At 52.7% G+C, this 27,392-nt stretch overlaps 2 protein-coding genes across 3 annotated transcripts in view; both read right to left on the bottom strand.

Moving 5' to 3' along the window:
• Window positions 1-225: 225 nt before the first annotated feature.
• LOC128081467 (E3 ubiquitin-protein ligase TRIM62-like) lies at window positions 226-10,367 on the bottom strand. Its single transcript, XM_052684707.1, has 6 exons — window positions 4,840-10,367; window positions 4,152-4,247; window positions 2,813-3,046; window positions 2,701-2,723; window positions 2,077-2,228; window positions 226-1,006 (listed from the first exon to the last, which is right to left on the bottom strand). The coding sequence occupies exons 1-6, from the start codon at window positions 5,752-5,754 to the stop codon at window positions 519-521; spliced, it is 1,908 nt and encodes a 635-aa protein (XP_052540667.1). The 5' UTR covers window positions 5,755-10,367; the 3' UTR covers window positions 226-518.
• A 125-nt stretch (window positions 10,368-10,492) lies between these two features.
• Window positions 10,493-27,392, bottom strand: part of PPARGC1B (PPARG coactivator 1 beta) — a 39,282-nt gene continuing 22,382 nt past the window's right edge. The window contains exons 2-12 of one of the 2 annotated variants that reach the window (XM_052684705.1): window positions 24,889-25,062; window positions 23,694-23,906; window positions 21,910-22,020; window positions 20,280-21,393; window positions 19,801-19,837; window positions 19,348-19,412; window positions 18,179-18,950; window positions 17,373-17,448; window positions 16,545-16,729; window positions 16,250-16,404; window positions 10,493-14,719 (exon numbers count right to left, since the gene is read on the bottom strand). In XM_052684705.1, the coding sequence (XP_052540665.1) occupies window positions 14,616-14,719; window positions 16,250-16,404; window positions 16,545-16,729; window positions 17,373-17,448; window positions 18,179-18,950; window positions 19,348-19,412; window positions 19,801-19,837; window positions 20,280-21,393; window positions 21,910-22,020; window positions 23,694-23,906; window positions 24,889-25,062 (3,006 nt within the window). In that variant the 3' untranslated portion in view covers window positions 10,493-14,615. The remainder of the gene's footprint in view (window positions 14,720-16,249; window positions 16,405-16,544; window positions 16,730-17,372; window positions 17,449-18,178; window positions 18,951-19,347; window positions 19,413-19,800; window positions 19,838-20,279; window positions 21,394-21,909; window positions 22,021-23,693; window positions 23,907-24,888; window positions 25,063-27,392) is intronic. The other variant, XM_052684706.1, reaches the window with a different exon arrangement.

Genomic DNA, 27,392 nt, shown 5'->3' with positions numbered 1-27,392 from the left:
GCCTGGCTGCAGCAAGCCAGGCGTTCTCTGCTTAGACGCGCTCTCCTCAGCTGCTCCAAGCACCACCATCCTGCTGGTAACCCAGGATAGGAACAGACCTATGGCAGTGCTGTGCAGGACACGGAGGTAAAAGCTGGTGCACTAGAGCAGAGATTGGCAATGCTGCTTTGAGTGCTGTAGCATTCACGTTGTGCCGTATATCTAATAGACTAGGTTACCACCAAGTTTTGTGAACAAAATTACTTTAATAATATCCATCCAACACAGCAATCCATACAGTTCAGCAAAAGTACAATACTTGAAACAGAAGTACTAAAAACCTGAGATGTATTTGATGGTAGAGCCTCATTTTCTCATTCTCTCACTCAGCCCACAGCTGCAAAAGACCTTATTATAGCTCAGGAGCAGGCCTGAAGCCTGGCTTATACTGTGCCAGTGTGGCAGAGTCTGTGCAGCTGCAGCCCCAAAATATAGAGAACCAAGGAGCAGAAAGGCAAGGCAGCCTTTCCCCCAGGTCACTATGTGAGTGAAAGGGAGCCATGAGAAATGTTGAAGATAGCATAGACAGGAGAGCTTGCAGGGATGATTACTGCAGCTATGGGCACACAGCTCCTAGAAGAGCCCAAATAATCCTTGACAGACACATCAAAAAATGACACTGTCTTTCTTTCGCAGTCTAGTTGTACCCTGACCATTCTGATGGCTGTGTTAAGCAAATGGACTTTAATCTGTCTTTTATCTAGAAACACACGGAGATGATGCTGAGGCGACATTTCCAGGTAGCATTGAAAACTGTTATCAGTGACACCCACTTTCCAGTACAATGAGTCACGGGTGATCACCTCCCAGAAGTGCTGGCCACTCGAGAAGCAGCTGGTGCTGTACACCCAGAACGGCATCTCAATTAGCACAGAAAATGGGTAAGATGGCCCAGCTATTCTGAGCACCGTGTCATCTACATGTAGTCCACATGCTTGACGTGATTGGAAAGTCAGATGTTCATGAGCTACAAAAACAAACAAAAAAAACCACGTTATGGTTCACAGATGGTTGTGCAGATCAACATACATCTCCATTGCTGGAAACAAAGGTGTAAGAAATCTTGAACCCAAAGTTATTAGAAGTGTATTCATTAAGTACACTCTCTGCACCTCTCTTAGCTACTCCTACAGAGTTCCAAGGGGAGTGAATATCACGTTTCAAGAAATACTTCCATTTCACAGTTTTAACACAACTTTTGCTTTCTGTTTCCAACTGCAGCAACTCCCTCACCATTATCCCGCAGAGCTTCATTATGTGTTCTAAAACGCTCTCTGGATCAATCCCCATGCACAAGTATGCAAATGTTTTATAAAATTATTTGCTTATTTCATTTGAAGCCATTTCCTAGAGCTCTCAAAAAAGCCCTAAGCATTGGCTGCCACAGACAGTTAATCCTGCCCTGTTTTCCTTCATACTATCTCTTGCAAGTAATATATTTCAGTATTGCAGCTTTTTTTACTCTGCAAGTTATCGTTCAGTAGCTGTGAGCTGGCAACTAAAACTGCTCAAATGGGATAGGTAATTACAAAAGTCTGCTCAAGAGGGCAAGAACATGGGAACCAGAACTTTTTTTAATTCAGCTGGACAAGATCCTACAGCGCACAGCACATCAGTAATGCTGATCCTTTAAAACAGCACGAAAGAGTACAGTTATTTAGACAGAAAGAGCAAATCATTTATATTTGTAAACAAATTCCACCTGCTGCTGTGGAGTGCTCATCTCTCCTGTGCCACTTTGATGCTAGTGACAGAAGAGATGTTGCTACACTCTTCTCTTTGTCCTCTCAGAAAACTCCTAGACATCTGCACCTCACCACCCACAGCTCATTGTACTGGGGTGCCTCCGAGTCCCACAGCGCTGACGCCCAGAGCAAGCTTTCCTTTTGTTGCACACATACGTGAAAATAATCAAATGCAGTGTCAGCAATCAGTTCTAGAGGAACTTGGTGTACTTGCTGTATTTTTACAGCCCTTTCTTAAATATGCTTTGCTGACTCTCTGTCTTACCTCTTACTTAGTGAAATAATCACTTACCAAATGACGATTCCATTGAGGACTCTGCATCCAAGATTAAGTGGTCATAAGGCTGGAAATGCTCTTGAATGATGTTCTTCATTGATTCATCCATAATAGCGAGCTGCTCTGCCAGTTCTGTGCCATCTTTATTAGGAACTTGTTTCCTCTTCCTAGAACATACAGAAAGGCATCAGAACAGCAGTGAGTCATGGGAAGATGTTACCAATCCCAACGCTGAGTGAACAACTGAGCCAAGCAGAGGGCAATGCAGTGCTGGGGACAACTCTGACTATCTAAGCTCATCTGTTCTTTGCATGTCCGCACAGGCATCTCAATATTCACAAACTGCCCCAAGCTGGTCACAGGAATGGGTGCTGATGGTTCAGAAAAGTCAGTCATGTTGTATGCGGAGATTCACACACGATATCAGTGAAAATTCTGGGGCTTCTTCAGGTCTCTGAAGGAGAAAGGTGCCAAGCATGCATCAGTGTGCTGAAACTGGCAGCCGTCGTGAGCCCAGCATAAGCCTGGGAAGCTGGGCTTGCCCTGTGTGCCAGGTGGGCAGACAGCCTGGGACTGAGGGAGTGACAGCCGTCAGCAGCTCAGTGAAATGCAACAGCAGACCACCAGTGAAGAACTTACCTGGCTTGTATTGCTGACAAACCCTGTAAAAAAGGCATTATGAAAGCAGGATTAGCACAGTACAAAGGCCAACACAAGTGCTGCAATATCTCTGGGAAGGGCTGTTATGTACCTTAAGGAAGAGTACGGGATCCTTCTGATCCCTCAAAGCCTTCAACTCCTGCACACTGCGGCTGGCGGCATCCTTCATCTCTTTGTGTTCTTTTATCCACGGCTCAATCTGAGAAAGCTGTTGCTCCTCAATGTCACTGATGGCTCCCAGGATCTCCGTTTTGCTTCTATCCAGCTGCTCACAAATCAACCTGAAGGAGTGCTCCACATGATTCCTGTGCAATCTTTCCAATGCCTTTTGAGAAAATATTTGCAAAACTATTAGGGATGAAATGTTACACTTTCCACACTCTCTCTCACTTAGAAAGGAGCCTGATCTTTTCTGCACTTAGAGAAGTATCATTTACTTCTTCCACATAGCAACATAGCAAGATGTCTCATTGACAGCAGATGGGCCAATTGACATAGGTGCCCTACTCCTGCATCTGGCAGCTGACCAGAGAACACCTGGTAGCAGTAACTGGGGAACAGTCTCATTCCCTCTGGATAGACTCCAGCTCCTCTTCCCTTGGGTTTCCAATACTGGGAAGTTCAGTGCTTTCAGGAGCACCAGAATGATGCTGCCAATGACTAAGTAGCAATTCTTGCACTAAGCTTGCTTAAGGCTTTCTGCTATGCATCTTTCCTTTTTCTGCACTGGTAGTTTTCCATGGATATGTTCTCTTTCGCTCTTTTAAAGAAGGGTAAGGAAGAATGCTGTAACTGCTTACTGCCTCCACCAAATTGCCTTCACTGTTAGCAAAAAGCTGTGCTGCCCCAAACAGGACACTGCCAACAGTACAGTTTTGCCTTCAGACAAGAAGGGAGTACTTCCCCTGTCTGGTGCCAGGACTTCCACTACTTACAGCCCCATCATTTCTACCGGTGGAAGGAGTCAAGTACATTTGCATGCCAAAAAATTCAAAACACTTTGGGATGGTCTTTTAACCTCCCATCTACCAACTTCTTAGATGCACAGGCTAGCCTAATAGGATTTCTTGTTGTAAAGAGGATTAAAATCACTGTAAGATGGTTTATATCTTTTCCCTAAAGATTTTAGAGCATGCAAATTGAAGAAAGCTGGAAAAAGAAATCGCCACCCACCTAAGAGGAAGCATGGCCTCAACAGCAGCATTCAAGTTCATCTATCCTCTGTAATCTGAAAATGTACTTCCCAGTCTTACAAGAAAACTGCTCATCAGCCTCCAAAGGGGAAACCAAGAAAGTAACTGAGAAACCAATCAGGAACTAAAAAGCTTGGAGATCCAGGGTCAAGGAAAGGGAAAAAAAAACACCAACACAACCCTAATCAGCTATGAGCATAAACCACCCTCTAAGTGCTATGGGAACGTGGAACAAACCTTTATCTTCTCCTGTTGTGACAGCAGATTTTCCAAGTTTTTATTCACTGCAGTTTCATGTTTTTTCAGTGTTTGCACAATTTTAGGGAAATCACTCTGAGAAAACAACAAGAGCGAGGTATGAGGTACAGACATAAGGGCACAAGATGGGCAATGTTATGGAGGTGGGGGGGGTCAGACCCAGAAGTTTGTTCACTGTCTGCTCTCACGACAAATCAGCGCATAAAAGCTTTACTGGGAGATTCTGCCCCCGAACAGAACTCATGATCATGAGTGTGGGGAAGATACTCTCAAAACAAAAACTGTTCATACACAACAGCCACACGGAAAGCTACTTTTTATTGGTGGCAGCAGCTTCCTTTCTGTTATGCTGCCATCAATTTTCATTGCACAAACGCAACTGAGGCTGATACTCCTGTTTGAAGATGCAGTGAGGACTAAAAGCAAAGCCACAAACACTCGGTCCCACCGACCTCTCTGGAGATTGTTTTATAGCCCAAGGAGCAAGCCCAGAGGCAACGTGGAGCAAAGCCCACACCCAAAGCCACGTATCCCAAGATGGCAGCCTGCACACCTGAATCCCAGGAGTTGTTCAGGCCTCACTCTGCAGGCAGCTCTCCATATCCCGTATCCCCAGGTTTTCCCTCAAGCATCCTCAGTCTGGGCAGCTGTCCTAGCAGCCCCTTACCTGTGCTTGGCCAAAAGCCTCTTCCACACTGATGATTTCATGGCTCCTGTGGGAGCTGGTGGCACAGCACAGCATGCAGACACAGACCGAGTCCGTCACACAGTAGCATTCCAGCAGCTTGCCATGCTGGGCGCATCTCCTTTCTGCCAAAACACGAGCATCACAGGGCTCCACCAGGACGTGGCTTGTCAGGAAAGCCTTTGTGCTGTGCTTGCCCAGGTGGGCCTGGCACAGGGAGGTCTCGCAGTTCATGCACGTCTTCACTGCTGGCTGAGGCTTCTCGAGGCAGAAATCACACATGATCTCCTCATCATGCAGGTCCGAACTTTCTCCCTTCTCTTCACATTCCACTTCACGTTTTAGTTTCTCTTCAAGAGCGGCATTTTGCTCACTGGTGTCCAAAAACTTCTGCACTACGCTGCGGAGCTGGATGTTGGGCTGCAGCTTCGTAGGAAGGGCTTCCTGGGCGCTGCACAGCGGGCAGCTGACGAGGCCCTGCGGGCAACGCTGACTGCGAAGCAGCCCCTGGATGCACTCCTCGCAGAAGCTGTGGCCACAGCTGAGGGACACAGGGTTCCTGTAAACGTCCAGGCAGACGGAGCAGATCAGCTCCTCCTGTAACGCCTTCAGCACCCGCGGCTCCGCCATGGCGTCTGCAAACGCAGGATTTAACAGGGCGAAGGCCGGGCCGAGAAGAGCCGCGGCGCTGAGCTGGCTGGGCGGGGACTGGGAACTGCCGGCACTTCCCGCGAGGGCGCGGTGCCCCTTCGGCTTACAGCTCTGCTTCCTGCACTGCCGGGGCCGCCCGGCCCCCTGGGGATCCCCAGAGCCGCAGCCGGAGCTGAGCGCAGCAAGTAGGCAGCCCTCCTGGAACGGGAAGAGCGGCGGCTGAGAGCTGCGGCCCTCGGCTTCCATCTGTAGCCGGTTTCACTTTTCTTTCTGTCGGTCCTTTCTAGAAATTTCTTGAGATGACATCTGGGGCCCTCCGTCCTCAAAGCATGGCCCCGTGTCACTTTCTCCCTGCTCCAGCACTGCCCAAGTTCTCACCTTCCCTCAACATTTGAGTCAGACCTTTGTTCCTCCTGGAAACAGAAGGGAGGCAAGCACAGAATCATTAAGGTTGGAAAAGACCTCTAAGATCATCAGGTACAACCCCAACACTTTGCCACCATTCCCACCGACCCATCCCACAGCCCTCAGTGCCGCATCTCCACAGGTGTTGAACGCCTCCAGGACAGTGACTGCAGCCCTCCTGGGCACCCCGTGCCAGGGCGTCGCCACTCAGAAGCAATTTTTCCTGTGATCCAACCTGAACCTCCCCCGGTGCAACTGAAGGCCACCCCCTCTTGTTTTATCACTGTTACCTGGGAGGAGGAAATGCTCTAGCATTTCAGGAGCAGAGGGGAGAGGAGGATGGAGGCACCTTATTTAAGAGCCGCTTCCCTCTGTTCTCTCTGCATTTCTGTGCAGGCCTTCAGGCTGTACCCAGCTCTGGTGGTCTGATGCTGACAGGTGGCAATGCCTGGGGCTGAGCTGCTCCTCTGCTCCTATGGGTGTGCTGAAAGGCCCTGGAGCAGATGTAAGAACAGAGAGAAAAACAGGACATGTACAAAGAATGGAATCATAGAGTCATATAGATATCATATGTAGAAGATCCTGAGTTGGAAGTGACCCTGGTGTTTTTGTCTAACTGTATGCTGGACAGCTGTTCCAGAAGGATACTGTGAGAAACAGTATGAAAAGTTTTACTGAAATCCAAAAGGATAACATCAGCTGACTTCCTTTCCTCATCTAGGTGGATGGCCTTGTTATAATAGGAAATTAAGTTAGATAAATAGGACCTTTCCCTTAGGAACCTGTGTTGGCTGTGACCAATGACCACATTGTCCTGCAAGTGTTTTTCAGTAACTCCCAGCATAATTTTGTTCATAATTTTACCAGGCACTGAAGTGAGACTGACAGGCCTGTAACTACCAGGGTCTTCTGTCTAGACCTTCTTGAATACTGGAAAGTTTGACAGCTTCCCATCACCTGGAACTTCTCCAAAGACCATTGAAAAATCATTGAGAGAGGTCCTGCAATGACACTGGCCAGCTCTCTGAATACCCTGGGATGAATGCCATGGGGTCCTATGGTCTTATATATATCCAAGTGGAGCAGCAAATACTGCACCTACAAGATTGAGGTTGGCTGGGATTTGATCATCACCACAAACAGTCCTCCAACTCAGTGCACCTATTGCTCCTGCAATGTTTGTTTCCTCTCTGCCTTCATCTCACTGAAGAAGTTGCTCTCTGCTCCTCTCACCAACAGCCTCTGCCTTCCCACTAACAGCACTGCTGCACTCCTCCACTCTGGACACAAGCACCTGGCTCCTGCATTCATGAACCTTTCCCTTTGGCACATCTGAGGCCGCTCCAGCAGACATGGCTTATACAACAGGGCAGCACCAAAGACATTTTCAAACCATGTATTTGCTGTCACACAGCCATTCTCAGAGCTCTGACATGGAGCTGACAGATCCTGTGAGAGGGATGCTGCTCATGGTCAGGCATTTGGAAAATGCTGAAGATGCTGCCCTCATTGGGCAGGTGCCAGCTAGCCAAGGTCAGCATCAGAAGATGTCCCTGTGCACAACAGCCAGTCACTGGCTTCTCTTAAAGAGGAGATAGATAAGAGGAAGAAGTATCTCAGGGAATGGAGCATCAAATTTGAAGTCAGATTGACTTCCTGCTTAAAAAACCTGCAATGGCCCATGAGATCCTGGTGTTTTGCAACAACCTTCTCTCCAAAGAAAAAAAAAAAAAGAATAAAATTAACGGTTTGGAGAAAAAGGAGCTTTCCAATCAACTCTGTTCTAAAGCTGAAAATCACGTTAGAACCTGGTTCTAGCTGCTTTTAATTGGTTTGATTTACACATGTGCAGAAATTACCCTTCTGTCACATGCTTTCCCTTTCTCTTTCCTAGTATTGTTTCTCCATGTAGCCCGCAGCTGCCTGAAACAGTCAAGACTCCCCCCTTCCTGTCTTACCAGAAGCTGTTGGCCACGGTCAGTAGCAAAGTCCGAGCACAAACTGTCCCTGCAGCCCCTGGTGGCACAGCCCTCGCTGCAACCTGTCTGCAGGGGCTGGTGCAGAGCGTCCGGGCAAGTGCGTTGTGCTCAGTTAAATGCCCAGAGGAGCAGTAGTTGCTTATTTTACAGGAATTTATCATACAAACCTCCTCCTGATGATATTCAACTCCCAGTCCTGTTTCATGCACTGCAGCTGGTGCGGATGGGTGCAATTCTTCCCTCCATATCAGCCCACTGCATGCTCCCCAAGCTTTCTTGTGACTTCTGTGCCCACTTCTGTATTCTTGTCATTCCCAAAAGCTCAGGGTCCTTTATCATTACTTTTTGCTCCTCTGTAGGGTTTACAGTTTATTTTTTCAGCATACCCTGAAATATGGTTTTCTTACCCTCAATTAATTAGAGTTATTAATCTTTTCACTGAAGAAAGAATTAATCTCCCTAATTTTCTTCAGGAGTTTAGATAGCCAGAAGGTTCTGGAAGCTGCAGGTAATGACCACTGTCAATAATTTGCTGTTATCTCCTGGGCTGTCTGCACGGTGACCCGCATGGCACAACAGCGTGCTGCTTCAGCCAAACAGGCTTTTCAATTCTTCTTTGGCCTCTGTTCTCCTTGGCATGGCAGCAACAGCCCATCCCCACGTCTTGTGTGTCCCTCAGAACAGCCACGTGTACCAACCGGAGCCAGGCTGGCCATGGGAGGAATACTTCTGGTCCAGGCGCTTCGTTGCTGCAGTGCCTTCCCCTGCCAACCTGTAGGGAGCACGGGTTCTCTGTTCTCCTTGGACAGCTGAGTTCCTGCCTGGACCTGAAATGAGTGGCTCGCAGTGAGGGATGGAGATGTTGGTGATGAGAACACAGGCTTTCACTGCCCACGCAGCAGCAGTGAGCTGAATCCTTGCACTGCCTCTCTCCGGGCAGATGCTGATATTTTGCAAATTCACTGAAATGAAGACTGCTTGTGATACAAATCAACGTGAGCAGATACAAATCATGGTTGGAGTGTGGCAGGGTATAGGCAAATCTAGTTCCTCTCTGCGCCCTGGAGCAGTGTGTTCTGCATGGGCAGTAAATCCTTTGTGCTCCAGGGTACTGCTGTGAGCCCGGGGCACCTCGTGCTCCTTTTTTGGGAGGATTACAGCCAGGACACGTGCACTGCTGCAGTGGAGATGGTTTTCCTCTAAAGCGATCGTTGTTGTGAAGGCAGTGGGGAGATCCTTTTGCTGCCCCACAGGCTGGTGGAGGGCAGATCCCCACACGGCTCCGCTCAGCATCCTGTGCCATTTCTTCAGTGTTCTGCACATGTGGGTCCTTGTGGATGTCAAACTGAAAGGGAAGCAGAGATGCTCAGACAAGCAGAGACCCCCTGCACATTTGCAAGAGTGCTCTGCCTGCACCTCACCCACTGCAGCTGCTGCTGAGCTGTTGTGGCTCGCCCAGGGCAGATGTGCTCCTGCTGCATGGCTCCTCAAGGGTCTGCTCAGCCAACACTGGGTGTAGCCCACTGTGCCATGCAGGCAACAAGAGCCTGAGGCACAGCAGCCTCACCCCCACCCAGCACTGAGGTGGGCATTTGAGGAGAGGGATTGGTTGGGAAATGGTATCTTCTTACCTGCAGGAGGCTGCTGAGAAGTGTGAGGGTTCCAAGTGTGAGTTTGAAGAGGTACTTGGAGGTAGAGATGGTATATGAAAAACTAAAATGTATCCAGCCAAGGACTGAGGGGGAGAGAAAGAAGGAACAGATTGTGAACCCACAAGGGGCAGCATCTAGAGCAAGCTCTCCACCAGCCCCTAAAAGCTCATAGTGAGTATAGACAGCATCCACAGCTGGTGTACAGAGAGATCAAAGTTTGGCAGGGCAAAGAACAGCAAGATGGGCGAGACAGGCAGCAGCTGCTGGCAGAGGTCAGTGACACTGGGAGAGTAAGGCAAAGGTCCCTGAGCTGACAAGAGGCAAAAAAAACACCAAAGCCTTCCCCAGTCTTCCCTCTAAAGACACACATCAGATCTGGCCAAGTCAAGATGGAGAAATCCCAAGTGGGCAAATGTGGGCTCCAGAGCCCCGACCGGGACCTTACAGTGCCAGCGCTGAGTTCCCCTGCTGGGCTGGGAGCTCAGAGCACAGCCAGCCCTGCTCAAGGTCAGGTGTTCAGAAGATGCTGAAGATGCTGCCCTCGTTGATTCCAGCCAGCCAAGGTCAGCATCAGAGGCTGTCCCCGTGCACAACAGCCAGTCACTGGCCCCTCTCCCTCCCACAGGGCAAGCTGTGCCTGCTGTCTGGTTTTGCCTGACTGATAGAGCAGGCACTGAAGCTACAAATGCATTCCCAGGTGTGTGAGAAGAAGTTGGTTTACCAGAAAGCTATGCCAAAACAGAAAACCGTTGTGCTGGTTTTGTTGTAATTTTTTTGTTTCTGTTGTTTTTTTCTCAAATGGATGAGTGTAACTGTTGGAGTTTGTACACAACCCCACGTCCCCACAGCCAGGCCAGTGCACACCAGCCTACTGCCACATCCTGCTGCACGGAACGCCTGCTTGGTACCCTGACATACCAGCAGCACAGACTCACTGCTCGTGGTCGGTTTGTTTCCCAGTTTGTAGTATATATGTTATCGTTTATTTATAGGCAGATCACTTCACTATTTACAGTACATGAGCGTAGAGATTCTACAGTCTTTGTGATGTAAACAAGTAACTCCGCGGCAGGGGAGTCTGGAAAAAGAAGCCAGTTCTGAAGTATTTACACAATTTAAAATAGAACTTTTATACCCACTGGATAGATATAGATAATACATCGAGCGATTTGGTTAAATTATCTATGAAACTATAGAATCTGACAATGTAAAAATACAAGAAAACGTTCTCTCGTTTTAGAAGGTAGACAGTTAAATCACACTAGAAATAAATCTCTGTTTAAAAATAATAACAATAATAATAATAAAGGAAAGGCATAGGAATCCATGCCATCTTTTAAGGTTAAAGTATATTACATAAATAAGGACACAACGGAACGGAACTGGGAGGGGGGGAACAAAAAAGTGAAATATAAAAAACCGCTACCAATTAAAAAAAATCAGACTAAAAACTTGATTCTTAATCACACAGGGATCAACTCTGCCACTCCGACTTACTCTGCAAGCAGAAAATCACAGAGTTAAGCAGTACTTACTCAGCACGAGGAAGGGGGCAGAACTGGCCCCTAATAATTATCAGCAGTGTCCTTTTAGTTAATTAAAAAAAAAAAATTAGCTTTTATTATAAATAACAAAGCAGATGTGCCCCTTTTTAGGTGAAATTCTTACACCTTTCTTGAGAAATGCATCGCTTTCACCTTCCTCTCTCTCACATGCATTCGGCCCCCGGCCACGCGGTGTTGGCGGTGCCGCGCTGCGACGGCTCCGGGGATGAGGAATGGAGCCCGAAGGCTGAGTTTGGTTCATATTGCTTGAGATTGCTGGGACAGATGGAGATAGAACAGAAGGGGCTTCAGGGCTCAGCTACGAACAACGATGGAGTTCGTCATTCAGCACAGTGCCAAAAAGAAAGAATACGATTCAAAACGATCCAAACGCTGGTCTGTAATGCAGCTCCGCATGGACCAGCGCTGAAGTCAGACCCTCGGCCTGCAACGCAGCGCCTGAGCTGCTGCTCCTGTGGGGAGGGCGCGCAACCCAGCGAGCTGTGCTGACAAGGAGTCAGGGTGAACCTCATCTTTGGGGCAGCATCAAACCTAACACCTGGGATTGTCCTCTGCATTCAGCCCAGACTCAGAAACATCGGCTCCTCTCCTATGGAGCCCCAGGAACCTGCTGGATTCCAGCCAGGAAACCTGGTATCCCATCCTGAACAGCCAGATTTTACGGGGCAGATCTGTGCAAAAAAAGCGAAACGGCATTTCATCATCAAACTCTTCACGTTTAGTATCTCCCCACAGTACTCACAGGCAGCTATCAGGGGACATTCTAGAGCTATATACTTCTTAGAAAAATAAATCTCCTCCTTACTTATTGCCTACCTTAATATACCCTTTGCTCCCAGTTTCTCTGGGCTGTGCCCCAGCGGTGAGGGGCGCGAGGGCCCTTCCCTGCACCCAGAGCAGCCTCAGTCCCTGAATGGAGCGAGCTCTCTTTGGCCCCTCCTCACCCCTGGGCGCTGTGAGCAAACAAAACCTTTCCATTAAAAAAATAAAACTCCAGTGGAAACTTATTTTTCACCACTACCCCTGCTTGAGAGATTCTAAACCCAGCCGGCAGGCAGCCACACCTGTGCTTCTCAGGCTGAAACGCTCTGCGCTCACCAAATCCTAACCTGGGGGGAGGCATGGGGGCTGGCGAGGAGGGTGCCTGAGCACCTGTGTGCGTATTGCATCAGTGCAGGAGACGATTCTCAAGGGGAGAGGGACAATGAGCCGTCCAAATTCAAGGGAGGGGGAAAAAGAACCGAAAACCCCCAAACCTCAACAAAAAATCCACTTATAGGCTTCAGGCAACACAAAGACCACTTATTGCATCTCTTCCTATCCTACGACTGCAGTACTGATTGGCTCTGTGCGTTACAAAGTTCCCATTTGCAGGGAGCACCGTGCTTCTGTGCAGAAGTGCTGCGATGGCACGGGAAGCCGCAGGAAAGCAACATCAAATTTTGGATGTTTTTGGGGGCTCACAGAAACCAAGGCTGGCAATGCACCTGGAGGCTGCCCCAGTGGGGTCCTCGAGGACCCAGCAGCCCCACCGTGCTTACCCTTCCCCTCTGCCAGGCTTGATGCATCCTCCAGCTGAGAGCAGCCCAGGGCTCGCTCCCATGGCTGAGCAAGGAGGAGATGGAAGAATTCCACTTGGCCTTTTTTTTTGTTTTTCTCTTTTTTTTGGATTGATCGTTTTCTGAAAAACATCAGCACAGCACAGGACAGTACTACCCACCCTAAATGTGTCGCTATATACATTCTACATAAGCTCTATAGCAATCACATGTAAACATCATTGTTGTGAGGAAATACTAGGACAGAAAAAGGCAAAGCTACAATGAGGCAATTGCCAATAGCAGATGCTCAGTCTCGGCCAGGGTTACTCGTGTATGCTGGGTTGGGGATAGGATGGGGACAGCCTGTGGCAGGAGAGACCTCTGCCCTTGCTCTGGGCTTAGAGCCAAGTGGCACAAGGACACGGCCGGCTCTGGTGTCAGGTGTGGGAACCAGTGGAGCTGTGTCACTGCCTTACTGGTGCTGTCGCATGGCTGCTGGCAGCCCTTCTGTCAGGGACAGGCCTGGGTTGGAGCCGCAGGCTGTGTCGGCAAGGCAGTGCTCCTGGAACCGAACCTCCTGCAGTTTTGGGGGCTTTGGTAATACTGCCTGCAAGATGAAATGGCATCCACACTGAGGAAATGAGAATAAAAACCCTAAGTCGCGTTCCAGGGAGACCCCAGAAGACTCTAATCTATCTATTGGCAGAGTTAAGGCTATATATTCTATCTACAAAGAATGGCTAAATCCCTAATGGTCTCTGTGTCCAGAAAGCAAACGAGGGTGATGGAGATGGCTTGAGGAGCCAGGGAGATTTCCTTTCCCCCTGGCCTGCTCTCGGTTGGGATCCCTCCAACCAAGGCTGGGGTCTCTCCCGCTCCCACCTTTCCCAGAGGTGGGGAACAAGTTTGCAAGCAAATTTCATGGGGACGCTGCTTGAGCATGCCTTATATCCAGTGGTGCCGGGCGGCCCGGGCCCCTGGCAAAAGGCAGGGGTTGGAGCACGCAGCGGCAGGCCAGCCAGGACCCACAGACTCAGCAAAGCTGCCACGCTTCCTTCACGCTGCTGGGCACGGAGGCAGCAGCACGGAGCGCGCCGGTGGTGGGCACGGATCCGGCTCACCAACAGGGTGCTGGGTGGGTGTATGGCTTATCGGGCACCGGCTGCAGAATGGGCAGCGTGTCGGCGGGCAAAGACATGGAGCTGCCGTGCCCTGCACACGGCAGGCTGGAGCAGGGATGCCCGGAGGTGGTCGTGCCACTCCTTCACCAGCCTTCCCTTCATGCCCACACCGTGGCCCCTCTCGGCAGCCGGGGGCCGGGGCTCGGCCCCAATGAGGAGAATGGCTTTGACAGCAAAGTGGTGACCCGGCGGGGAGGCGGGCGGCCTCGTGGCAGAGGGCAAACGCTGGCTCTGGGGCTCTGCTCTGACCCCCATTTGCTCAGTGGCAAGTGCCTCATTACAGTGCATAGTTAAAAATCAAGGAAGCGGTACAATAAATCTGAATTACAGTACATCTGAGCCATAAATACATCTTTAAGTATATACTTCTTTTTTCTTCTTCTATTAAAAATTAGTTTATAATCCTGATTCTATTCACAATTAACAATTTCATCATCACACACTACGGACAAAAAATGTTATGGTGAACACAGCTGCAACTCCACGGCGGGAGCCGGGGGAGAGGGGCCGGGGGCTCCTAGGCTCACCCAAAAACAACCAGTCAGAAGCGGGGCGACTATTGTGTGGCAGTGAGACATCAACACCATGGGGACTCACAGACAGAAGCAGCTTTGTTCAATGTAAACATCAATTGAAAGGGACAGCAGTCTCTCTCTCGCGCGTGCGTGCTCTCGCTCTCTCGCTCTCTCTCGCTTGTCATAGACTGAATAATTTCTTTGAAAACGTAAACATATTGGAAGTGCCTTGACTGAGGTATTGAGGTATTCCTCCAAGGTTAAGGCTGTTACCGATGCAGGCTTAGCTGGGCCTCCTGCAGCAAGCTGTCAAAATCCATGGTCTCATACTTGCTCTTCACCGGCGCCGGGGAGGACTCCTCCACGCTGCAATCTGGGAAGAGCAGGACACAGCACATGGGTCAGGGATGGCTGGACGCCCAGGCACCACGCTCCCTGTGCCATCACACCGCTGAGCCCTGGCCGCGCTGGCAGGCACCAAGCACCTGAGCTGGTGTTTCCCCTGATGGGTGCCTGCAAACGTGCCGCTGTTATCCCATATCCCAGAATGAGAGAAAGTGGGAAAATGGGCTGTTTGTCCCCATTGAAAAGGAGCAAACTGGTGTTTGGTGGAGGGGCTCTCGCAGGTCAGGTTAGACGTCAGAAATTCACAAAAACTGCCAGGTCCAGACGGGTTCTGAGTCCCCAAAGTGTGGCAGTTCCCACGTGAGCAACCAGGTCACGGCAAGCGTGGGCGTCTGCCTGTGGAGCTCCCCTTCTCTTGCATCAGAAGCTGAACAAAGAGTGCCATGACAAAGCCTGCCACATCTAGCAAATGCCAGAAATAAGGCAGCCTCATTTAGCAGCAGCTTAACCCCTTTGTGTGCACATTTTTGCAAGAGCTGGGAGCCATGCTGGGGTCCCTGTAGCTCTGCTGCCCGCAGCATAGCACAGCCAGTGCTTTCATCATGTGTTGCATGCTGGTTCTTACCTCCTCAGAGCCCAGAATGAAGGATCTTGGGGTTTATTACATGAATAATGAGCGTTTGCACCCACAACCAAAATTGGAGTACTGCTCTGAGCAAATGAAGTATTACAAGGTGCTAAGGGATCAGGCAGTACTTGTGTCAGACTGGGCACCTAGGGGGAAATCAAAATGTATGGCTTTATTTTCTGGGCATGGAGCAGGACTGCCTTATTTTGTGCATGAAGTGAGATAGAACCACTTCACTTACTGCAGAGGGTGCAGAAATTAACGTGTGCTGTTCACGAAACACTCGAGAGTCAAAGTAACAAGAGCCAAGCAAGGCTGGATCACGTTTCTCTTTCAGAATCAGCACAGTTTCGCTCCTGTCCATTAGCAAAGGCTGAGGAGTGAGGCTCAGTGAGCCTGACTGAATCCAGGCAGGGGCCTATGGAGAGCAGAGTGTGTGCTTGCAGAAATCCACACAGCACCAATACAGTTAATGCAACCACAGTGCATTTCCTTATCATTTTGGATGAAAAGTACATACACAATGCTGGGGATATTGTCCTGTCAAGCAGAAAATAATTCAGATCACATTTTGGAGCTGTTATTGACTGCTTTCTCTAATGACAGGGAAGGGAGATCTCTGCTGGAAAATGTCAAGCAGAAACACATATGGGAAAGGATGATCTGTGCATTGGCTGAGATCCTGTGGCCCTGGACTGGAACGCTGTGCTTTGTGGCCCGCACACTCTGGGGTCCTCCCACAAGCTGCTATCCTCCTGCCCCTGGCATCCAAAGCCATCCAACTGAGCTAAGAACAGCTGTGTGAGCTGTGCCAGAGCAGGTGGGCTTTTGCTGCAGGCTGGAAAAGCTTTAGGATTCTTGCATGACAAAGATGCAGTGCTTTACCGTAACACGCTGATAAACAGGATGCTTCTGAGGAAGCCTTCTTACCTAAGTCAGTGTATCTGGTCCAGAAGAAGTTCCCAAGGCTACCAGAGCTGAGCTGGAAGGAAGGCTCGTTCCTCTTCCTTAGCGAGGTGCCGTTCTTCAGAGATAAGGCGGCGTGCTCTGAATACCGGTAGGTGATGAAGCCGTATTTATCCCCTCTGAACAACCAGAGAAAGAAGTGGAGTTGTGTCAGGCTCCAGAGCCATCCTTGTGTGACTCTGCTCTGTGCCATGTGCCCACGGACCGGGCTGGGATGGGCACGGCGCAGACCCCCATGCGCAGGAACCTTGCCACCCACCTGTTAGTCCTGGACAGGACTTGGCACTCCACGATCTCACCGAACACCTCGAAGCGTTTCTTCAGTTCGCTGGAGCTCATGTTGCTGGAGAGGTTCCTGATGTACACCACCCGGCCTTCCCCCTGCCAGCACCAAGCCACAGGTCTCAGGCTTCCAACCCACACCTCCACTGCTGCCGACGGATACTGGAAACACGGAGTGCCAGGAGCCCCCACCCTGACCATGCAGTGCTGCTGGCTCCCAGCCCCCCAGCTAACGCCCCTTACTCTCATTAAGTGCCTCCTGCACCCCTCTGGCGTTTGCAGCTCATCTTTGTAAAGTCATCAGGGAATATTCCTGAAACAACTGGGGGAAAAATTCAACTATGCTGCAGTAAAATGATGCCAGATGGGCAGGTGTGAACACATGCATATATGCATGGCAGTAGAGAGGAACAGCAGCTATGTCCCTGCACATCCCATTCCTGCCATACACTCGTGCACCCGAGCTGCCTCTGCAGCAGTGGTGGTGGTAGGGCAGCTCCAAGGATTCCCCAGTTCACCACACCAGCTGCCAGCTCCACAATGGAGCGCTGACGTGGGATGCTCTGGGTATTTCTGTGCCAAGGACTCTGCATATTGCCAATTGTCAATTGCTTCTACTTTACTTTAGATTTTCTCTCTTCCCCCACCATGTCCTTGTTTAACACTGGCCTTGCACCTAATGATGCTGAAGCCAGAGCTAATGGGCTCCAGTGCTGCTTTTCCAGAATAGATCACTGAGGGCTGTGGGTTTCTTTGTCCCAGTGCACATTTGGGTGCCCATGGCTGCAGCTCCCTGCTCACTTACGATGGCCTTTTCCTGTTTCTTCTCAAGCTGGCCCCGGCTCCTGCTGCCACCCTGACACCGCTCATTGTTCTTACACCTGCAGGGCACAAGAGTCAAGGTCAGCCCAAAAATGGGACAGCCCAAAACTGGGGGAAAGCTTCAGCTGTCAGAAAGGAGCTTAGGCGCTGGGAACTATTAGCAGCAGAGGAGAGATTGGGTCATGCAGAGCATTCCGCTGTGCTCCAACACTGGGAATACCTTTCCTTGATGCCAGAAGAGGGCTCTAATTATAATATATAATATAATTATGTAATTATATTATATTATAATGACATAATATAATATCCCTTCACAGGAATGGCTCCGGCCTCTGCCTGTTGCTCCCAGCACAGTGGAAATCCACATTACTTCCCCAGGTGCCGCTCTCTGGCTATGGCTGATGTTTTCAGTAGCTGCTGTTGTAGTACCAATTATATCAATAGATTTTAATTAATTAGCATTTTTATGACTCAGGCTAGCAGACCAGAGAGAGCCAGTGCTGTCATACAGTGCCTTTGGATAGTGCTGGGAGCACAGCCTGTGTGCACCAGGCACAGCAGGAATGATATCAGGGCTGGTGCTGGGAGCAGGAAGCCCTGAGATTCACACAAGGACCTCCTGCAGCAGGAAGGGAGGAGACAGCCACTGCACTGGGTCAGGCCAACAGCCAGTCTGGCCCAGGACTGTCCCAAGCCACGGACAAAGGAAGCTTCTACAACAGCACGTGACCCCAGGCTACTGCCTGCAGCTGCTGAGGGCTGTCAGCCCTTTCCACTGCCCAGCTGTACCTGAAAGTGCATCTGCTTGTGGGGGATCGGGACCGGCAGCACGAAGACCCCGAGCTGGACCTGCTCCGGGAGCAATAATGCAAACTGGTCCTGGAGAGGGGATTTCTCCGCAGGCACAGCTTGGTGTCCAATGGGCTGCCGCAGTGCTCCTCCTCCTCCTCTTCGTCTTCCTCCTCCTCCTCCTCCTCTACCAGGGAGCCACTTTCACTACAGCTGTCGTCAAAAACAGTGTCATACTCCGGGGTCTTGCAGAAAGCCATGTCCTCATCGTCAACAGGACTGTCCGGGACACCAAAGTGCTTTGTTAAACTGGCTCTGATGTCCTGATCTCTCAGCTGCTTGATGCCATCCTTCCACACCATCTCGCCACCTGCCTCCTTGCTGCCAAGGTCCAGCCCCTGGTAGTGTGTGTCTGGGACCCTCCTCTTGTGTTCCATCTCAATCTGGCCTGAGGGCTCCCAGGACTTGAGCACCTTCCTTTGCAGGGTGCCCTCAGGCTTCAGCACCTGGCAGTAGTCATGGTCCCCAAAGGAGCGTGAAAAGGGCCGCTTGAGCACTCCTGACTGATCAGCAGCTCGGCTTAGGTGAGCCAAGAGCTCTGTCCTCTCAGGGTGCTTCTTCGTAGCTTTCTGAAAGGTGGCCGTGTCCCCTGTGCTGCCAGTTCTGGAGCTGGGGACTGTGCTGTCCTCCTTGCCTGTCTCCGGGGGCATGTCTGGCTTGTACAGATCCTCCTCAGCAGGCTTGTACGGTGGAGTGGTGGGTGGCGTGAGACCTGAACCCGTGACAAACAAACCACAGGAGTCAGCAGGAGTCAGCTCTGCCCCAACTGACACACTCCATTCGACCTCAAAGGATGAGCAGCATTGACATCTATCCACTCACCGGCACTTTGGGATAAAAGGATGCTGGATCCCCAGCGGGACCACCACACTCTCCCTTCCCCTTGGCCCAAGCAGCAGACCCCTAAACAGCCCCCACATCCAAACACCTACTGCAGTGCCTGTTCTTCAGAAAGATGGAGCCTAGAAGCTGCTCACAGTGTTGTGAATCCCCGTGGCTGATCATGATGGAGGCTCCCACAGCACAAGATGAATGCACCAGCAGCTCTAGGCTGAATTCAGGCTGTTCTCCAACCCAAGGAGAAGCGAGACAATAAAAGCCCATCCTACCTGCTGTACCACACAGCTCCATGGTCAGCATTGACACCGAGTTTCTCTTCCCAAAAGTAGAGTCACTGGAGAACAGCAGAAAAGAAGGAAAAGAATGTGTGTAAGTGAATACAGTCAGGAAATATAAAAAAGGAGGCTGAGAAGATGCTGCCTACAAATGTACTATCCCACCACTCCTAGTGCCTGGCGGTGACTGGGACAAGCAGCGTGCCCTCTTTGCCACCGCTGGGAATGAGCTGCAGCCAGACCTTGGGACACTTCCCCCACGCACCTGTCCTCACCCAAGGGCCTGAAGCCCCCCGGCCCCTTGCACCCAGGCGATGTGCATGGCTCCCACACCCCCGCCCCGCTGCACATCCCTCTGCTTTTTGGCATGCCCAGCCGGACACAATGAGACGGCTTTCCAGCCCCAGCGCGGTTAGTTCTGTCGACACAGATCCTGTGTGCACTTACGTTTGCGCCAAGGACAGCGTGAGACACCGGGGTGTTTCTGAAAGGCAGGAGAAGCAGGGTTACCGGCGGAGCTGCGCTCCCTCCAGCGCCCGTGGGCAGGCAGCGGCGCGGGGCAGCGGGAGCCGGGGCTGGGGCCACTGCCAGTGAGGTGATAGCATCCACACAAGGGACGGTGTGGCCTGGCCTGGGCCGGCAGGTTGGAGCCGCTCATGCACACAAAGCACTTGCCACGGACAGGCTGTGCCGGCTGTGCTTTTGGGGCACTGGCACAGCTGAACCCCAGAGGGGTCCAGCCCAGTGTCTGCTGGGCTGCTGCTGCGGCACCCGCTGCCTCTTCCTGCCATTACGATGGGGAAACTGAGGCAGGAGGCAAGGTGGGAGCGGATTGAAACAGCACCCCGACACCAGAACAGTCCCCAGCTCCCCACGTGTGGGACCCCGCGGCCAGCTAGCACCTGAGGGTCACCCCCACCCCTCACCTGCATGCTGCTGGGGGGCACAGCGCTGGCTTTCACAGCTCTCACCATCCCCCGGGGATGCCGGGATGAGGGGCTGGGGCTCTGCTGGCAGCACTGCGCTCCCGCCATCTCCCTCTTCTGTGCCGCCCACCTCCACTTCGGCCGCAGGCTCTTCAGCAGGGAAGGCCTCCAGTGGTGGGCACGGCACGGGCTCCCCACTGGCTGCGGCCTCCTGGGGCACAGAGGAGTCGGGGGGCGACTCGTCGAGGAAGGACAGCCAGTGGCCCAGCTCAGGGTTGAGTCTCTTGGACCGTCGGACGGCATAAACGGAGCTCTCGGGCCTGCGGGCCGCCTTCCCTGCAGCTGTGCCTGGGGTGCTCGCACGCCTCCCGGCCTCCTCCTCCACACTGCCAGGCTCCCCCGTCGCCTCCATCTCAGTCCCAGGGCTGTGCCGTGGCTCTGCTTTCTCTGGCACCGCTTTGGCTCTGGATTTGCAGGCTCCACCGGCCTCCTCCCTGTCCTGGGCCTGCACTGCAGGGCAGCAGGTGGGGGGCAGCCGGGCCAGGGAGGCGTACACGGGCCTGCCCAGCCGGTAGGGCTTGCTGACATCGCACAGCAGGTCCCGCGCCAGCAGCTCCTTCAGGATGGAGAAGGAGGCTGCGGGCTTCTGGCAGGCCCCAGCCGCGTGCCAGGCGCAGCCCGGCCGGCTCTCTTGCAGGGCACAGTCTGCTTTGGCTCTCTTGAAGGGGCTGCTGCAGGGCTGGGGCCTGGCATCAATAGCGTCACGGGCGGGCAGCTTCCTGGGCGGCAGGCAGTAGGTGTGCATGTAGCGGATGAGCTCCACCACCGAGTGCAGCCCCCCTTCGCAGGAGAACCGTCCGTCGGAGCCGTCCTCCGCCGAGGAAGGAGAGGGCACCGCATCGCTGGAGCTGAGCGAGTCCTCACTGCAGTCGCTGTCGTCCTCGTGCTGGGCGCAGTCACCCACGGGTGGGTAGTGGTGGCCGCTGTGGCACTGCTCGGGTGCGCGGGGGGCTTTGGTCTGGGTGCAGGGGGTGGTGGAGGTGAGGTGCCGGTGCAGCTCGGTGCAGCTGCGGCTCTGCGGAGCGCCTGCCTGCCTGTCCCGGGGAGCATCCACCTTGGGAGAGGAGAGAGCCAGCCGTCAGCTCCGCGCCCGCAGGTGGATGTGGGCCCGGCATCGAGAGCGGGGGAAGAGACACATGGCATGGTGGAGACAATCAGGATGACGGAGCTCCTCCTTCCCAAGAGAGTTTTACAGCTGCTCTTAGGCAGTCTAATTTGCCCACCCTAATTACCGTTACCCAAGTAGAAAAATGTCTGACGGCAGCTTCTGCTGGGGTCAGCAGGGGGCTGGGGCCAGGTGCTGCAGTGCTCCCTGGGCCCAGTGGTGCCACGGTGGGTGCAATGGGAGGGGGACAAGGGGCAGTTCCCATACAGCAGCTCTCAGTGACACTGGTAGAGGACTGGGCCAAATAAAACTAGGTTATCCCCCAAAGCAGAACAAACCCACACATTTTGCTGAGCCCCACAGAGACATACAGGGAAGCAGAGGGCACTCCACCACCCTGTGATGCTGTTTCCATCGCCGTGGGGCTCAGGGCCCTTCCCTGTGCATGCACCACTGAGGAAATACCTTTGTGTAGGGTCGAGATGGCCGGGATTTGGGTGTCCCTGGGCGCCGGGCGCTCCCATCCCTCTGCACCTCACAGCTCGGAGGCGATGGAGAGAGGAGCAATTTCTTCAGCTGCAACGAGAAGTGTCGAGAGAGCGTGTCAGCATGGCAGCTCCTCCAATGAGCACCGCGCGCAGGGGGCTGCGGGCTGTGCCCAGTGCTGAGCTCCCAAAGCAGGGGAAAAAGGCAGGAGGGGTCTCACACCTCCCAGTGCCCACAGCCTCATGCCCAGAAGCAGTGCAGGGCAGTGGGGATGTGGGGCAGGGGAATTTGCTTCCCAGAGCCATCCCCACACCAACCACATGGGAGCTGTTGTAACATTCCATGCCACAATCCATCAGCTCTGTCCTTTGTGACAGAATCCATATTTACATGGTGACTGATCTGGGCCAGTCCTGGGTACTCCCCAAGGCTCGTTCAGCTGTAACACCCAGAACGAGGCCCCCGCTCATTAGTGAGCTTGCAAAGCACCGTGCGGATGTAACCCCTGTGTTGGGCTGAGGTTCTTCCCAGGAGACTCCACTGCAATCCAAAGGGTGGTCAGAGTGGAGTTCTCCTGAGGTCACAGTGGAGTTCTCCTGACAGCCAGGTTAGCAAAACATTTCTGCTCAAAAACCTTTTTTTTTTGGTCAGGAAAAAAACCCACCACACACAGCAGCAACAGCATTTTGTGCTGCACCTGGAGGCAACAGGGGCTCAGTACAGGGTGACCGCATAGGCTCTGCAGGACTGCATGGAGGCACAGATCTGAAGTGCCCTGGGTCAGGCACTGGGATTTTTTGGATAATAGGAATGGGGGTGCTCAGGTCAGAGCATCAGCCGGGGCTGTGGGTGTGCAGCTCCTGTTGGTGGAAGCAGTCAGCACCTTCTCCCTCCCCCTGCAACGTATACATCCTATATATACACATACATACTGTGTGTGATATATACACCCACCTGCGCGCGGGACTGTGGGAGGTGGAAATGCGCGCTCTCACCACTGGATGTCACTCCTCCCCACCAGACAGTGGGGCTGGGGGGACCCCGGGCAGGGCTGGGGTCTGGGGGGGCCGTGAGCCCTGGGAGGAAGCAGGACAAGTGGCCCCATCCCCATGGACTTCCCGGGAATGGCAGAGATTTGCAGCAAATGCTGCAGCGGGCCGGGATACGGGGAGCGGGGCCGAGTAATGCAGGGACCAGAAGAGATATCCCGTTTCCAGGCTACAGGGACTGAGGCCACACAGCCCTGGGGGAGCTGTGGAGAAGGCATGGGGGGGTTACACCCACCCCTACAAGCTGAGGGCAGTACTCGCACTCAGGCTAAGTCCCCTCTGTCTCTCATTAGAGAGCAGCGGGAGCTTTGTCCTAGGGATACAGGGTGGGCCTTAGGGCCATGATGCTCTGGAAGGAGACCCAGGCAGCCCACAGCCTCTCCTGGCATTAACAGGGGCTGTGGGTCTCGCCATGCCACCCCCCACCTTGTGACACCCCCTGTGGGTGGCACCCACCCCAGACCCTTAAATAGATACTGGAACACACACAGCAGCACCCAGCTTGTTCCCGTGAGGATGGCGATGGAGGTGACAGCAATGATGCAGAACATGTATACGTATACAATACAAGTATATGCTTTGGTATTGACGGTTAAAGAGAGTTTTAAGCCTAGAATGAAAAAATTCAGACCTTTGCTTCCTATCATACCCATGCAGCCGGCTTATCAGGGGCTCATCCAAATCCACCTTAAACAGTAGGAAGTGGGTTCTTACTAGAGACAGCTCATCAACCTCGGGGGCCGGGGGCGGCTCCCCCGTGACCAGGGCGGTGGGTTTGGGGGAGGGGGCAGGCGAGGTGTAGGCATGGTTGAGCGTGTCCCCCTCTTCCATAGATCGGAAGGCAGCCAGGCCCACGTCATCTCCCTGCATATCATCCAGTGTCTCGGTGAGGGCCGCCAGCAGCGCTTCATTCTCGCTGTCTATTATCTGAAAGGAGCAGGGAGAGGGATTCAGGCACCTTTTGGTCCTCCTCCATAATATCCTTAACATAAACCATACTCGACAAGAAGCAAACATAAAATTAGATTGGGAGCAAAGTCAGGCTCACGAGGAGGACTGCTGTCTGCACATAGCCTCCCTTGCTTCTCTCTTCTTGTTTGAAAACTAAATATCTTTTGTTCCATGCCCTAACCTTGCTCGCAGTTACTAGATCAGGCTCCAGGGAAAGGCAGCAGGATGCTCCATTTTTGGCTCTGTTTCTTTTCCTCCTGTTATTGGCACGAGACTGCAGCGCACACGAGTTCAGTGGGATACATTTCATCATACTCTGCTGTGCCTCACAGGCCTGCCTTTTGCATTTCTTTTCTGTTTATCTTTTCCCCAGGAAGTTCAGCGGAAAATATGCATCTCGTGATGAAGGTCCGTCAGCAGGACTGGACCACTTTCAAGCACAGCATCAGCACAGCACCAAAGCCACAGGGCTGTTATTATGGCCAGGTTGGAAAATATTGGGACTTTTTTGTTGTTGTTCCTTTTCTTTAAGAACAAATTCTCCTCCTTCCCCAAAAGTAACCCTCTGTAGGTGACCTGGCCAAGCTGGCCTCCAAGTCAAGGGCCTGGGGATGTTCAGAAGGGCATGGCAGCCCTGAGAGGATGGGCACATCCAGGCCGCAGCATGGGAGGAGGGAGAGTTTTGGGAAAGGCGGCTCTGGCACCTCCTCATTATCCTTACTCTGCCTGCTCCATTTACAGACAGCGAGCAAATTAATGAGAGCACTAATCAGCTGGGGAGGGGATATTAATAGCAGTCCCATCGCACCTTCCCTCTCTTCTCCACACACCCTGTGCTCCCCACGCCTCTGCCTTTGGGTCCCTGGTGCCTGACTGTCACCCAGCACGCGCCACACAAATGGTTCTGCCTCCAGTACACGGAGGGATGTGTCCCCGTGTCCCCATGTTCCATGGGTACCTGGAGGAGCTCAGAGTCATCGGTGCTGTACTGGCTGGACTCAGTCTCAGAGTGCTCTGCGCACCATTGCAGCTCGCCAAAGCAGCCGGCCGAGTCGAAGTCGCTGGCATCCAGCTGGGACAAATCGATCTCAGGGAAGTCGGAGTAGAGATGCTCCTCATCAGACACCTCATACTGGGGAGAGAAGAAAGCGGCAGTGAGCGTGCAGCTGCAATGCAAGGGGTTTCATTGGGGTCCCCACACACATCACCTCCTCTCAAGCACATTCCTCAGACTACAACAGTGGCATTTTGGAATAAAATGGAAACGCTGAGCACGTGTTGAGCCCAGGATGGGCAGAGCTTGGGGTATGGCAGCCAGCATGCAGCCTGTGGTGCCTTTTGTGTTGCACAGTGAGCACCCAGGCTTCATCCTGCTGCCCCAACAACAGAGAGAGGTGAGAACTGTGGGCGCAGACACATGCAACACACAGGGCAAGGCTCTGCAGGATGGCTTCGCACCACTTACCCTGTCCCCATTCCTGCTATGTGGCAGCACAATGCTCCCTGGGGAGGCGCAGGCCCCAAGGCACTGCAATGAGGGCCCCTCAGGCTCCTTGCACAGGCAAGAAGGGAAAAAAGGCACAGAGATCATCATCCATGTGCATGCGGGGCGACTGGAGCTCCAGGAACCGAGCTAAAAATATCCACTGATCACGGAACACAGCTGAGACCTGCCCTGATCCCACCTGGCTCCTCACCGCCCGCATGGAGCTGCACCCACCTGCCCCGCTGCCCCCATGCATCCCCAGCAAAACACGGGGCTCCAGCACAGGGTGAAAGGTCCGCGTGCATCGCCCCAGCATTGGCTGCCCGGAGGGAGTTTTCTGGTGATGAGGGAAGCAAGTTTGTTTACACAGCAAATGGATTTCGAAGCAGGCAAACATCTGAGCACGTGAGAGAGGCAGAAAAACACGGTGGCCTCCACTTGTGCCGCGCTGACAGGCTCTGCTCCGCCACGCAGCAGGGGGACAGGGATCTCAAACTGAGCTGCAGGAAGGGCAAAGGCAGTACTTCTGACTTCCTCATCTCCTGCAACAACTCCAGCTCCCCCTTCTCCCTAAATCTTCCCATGGGAACACAGGCAAAGGGCTTATTTTTAGAAAAGCCATACACACACATATATACGTGTGTGTATGTTCAATTAAAAATAGCAAAGCAGACAAATTCTCCTGCTCCTTTTGATATGCCACCAGGGAAAAGTTCTTGGTGCTGATCACAAGGAGCAGCTGACACCAGTGCTTGGGACGTCTTTTGATCAACTCCACAGATGTGACACGTCCCCGTTGGCAACAGGGCTGGGTAAAAATAAACTCCTGCAATCCAATGCCGTGGAGCTGCCCAAGCCAGGCACCCAGAGACAGGCATTTGGTGCCCTGTGCTGCAGTGACCCCAGCAGTATTCGCGGTGGATGCTCCTGGACTCCCAGCTCCCGTATGGGTGAGCAGTGGCCCAAAGCCCCGCATACCAGCAGGGCAGCCCTGTGCCAGGCCATGTGCTTCCAGCAGGAGGGGTCTTGTCGGGTCAGGAGCACAAGTGGGGAGCATGAGCCGGTGCTGGTGAGGTACCAGTGTGGTACCAGTGCGTACTGGTGCAGGGCTGCTCTGGGCATGGGACCTCATCTGTTCCAGCTTTCCCTTTTCCCATCCTTTCCACTTCCTGCTGCCTTGGGAGAGGAGTGAACTTTTGTTCTAATTTTACTCGGGAGTTTGTAGGAAGATCAGCCATGGGTTCTTGGTGTGCAGCCAGCAAACACCCATGGAGACATGCTTGAAAATTTGGAGGCATCCTCCAGCCCGGACACCTGGCCTGTGCTCACTGCTGCATGGCTGCAGCCAGAGCTGCAGGGAGCTCTGCCATGTCCAACTCATCCTGCAGCAGGAACAACTCCAGGTCCCCATGCCACAGCCCTACACTGTCCAGGGACACAGAGCCAGAGTGTCAATAGTGGAAGCAGGACCTGCCTGGAAGATGTGCAGGGACCCACACAGTGGGGCTTTGTGCTCACTTTGCGGGTTTGTGCAGAGCTGCTCACTAGCCCTGCGCCGTGCTGTGGAGATACCTTGGCTCCAGGTACTCTCTACTCATTGTCCCTGGCGTCCCCATGTACCACATCTGAGCCAGGAGCAGCGACAGCACGAAGGACAGGCTGCCAGGGACGTTCAGAGGTCACTGTGGTGACGGCTCTTTGATGGGGCCCTGCTCTGCCCAGGCCTTTTCCCAAGAAAGCACAGTGCAGCCTCTTTCAAAGCAAAGAACTCTCCCAGCCTGTTCTGTGCCTTCGCCTAGAGCAATTGCCTGAGCAGAGGCAGCGGGGAGGCAGGGGACAGCCACCTCGTGTCTCCTCATAGCTGGGGTCTGCCTGGAAGCTGGGGCAGCTGCTGGCCAGAGTCACCTCCGAGCAGACCCTGCTGAGCTCAGCCAGGCACTAACGCTGGCATGGGGACAGCAGGTGGGCCATGTCCC

Source organism: Tympanuchus pallidicinctus, unplaced genomic scaffold, assembly GCF_026119805.1.
Source record: "Tympanuchus pallidicinctus isolate F22 unplaced genomic scaffold, pur_lepc_1.0 scaffold21, whole genome shotgun sequence".
NCBI classification, from domain to species: domain Eukaryota; kingdom Metazoa; phylum Chordata; class Aves; order Galliformes; family Phasianidae; genus Tympanuchus; species Tympanuchus pallidicinctus.
Note: the sequence above shows the minus strand (reverse complement) of the source record. Positions and strands in the feature narration are given on the sequence as shown.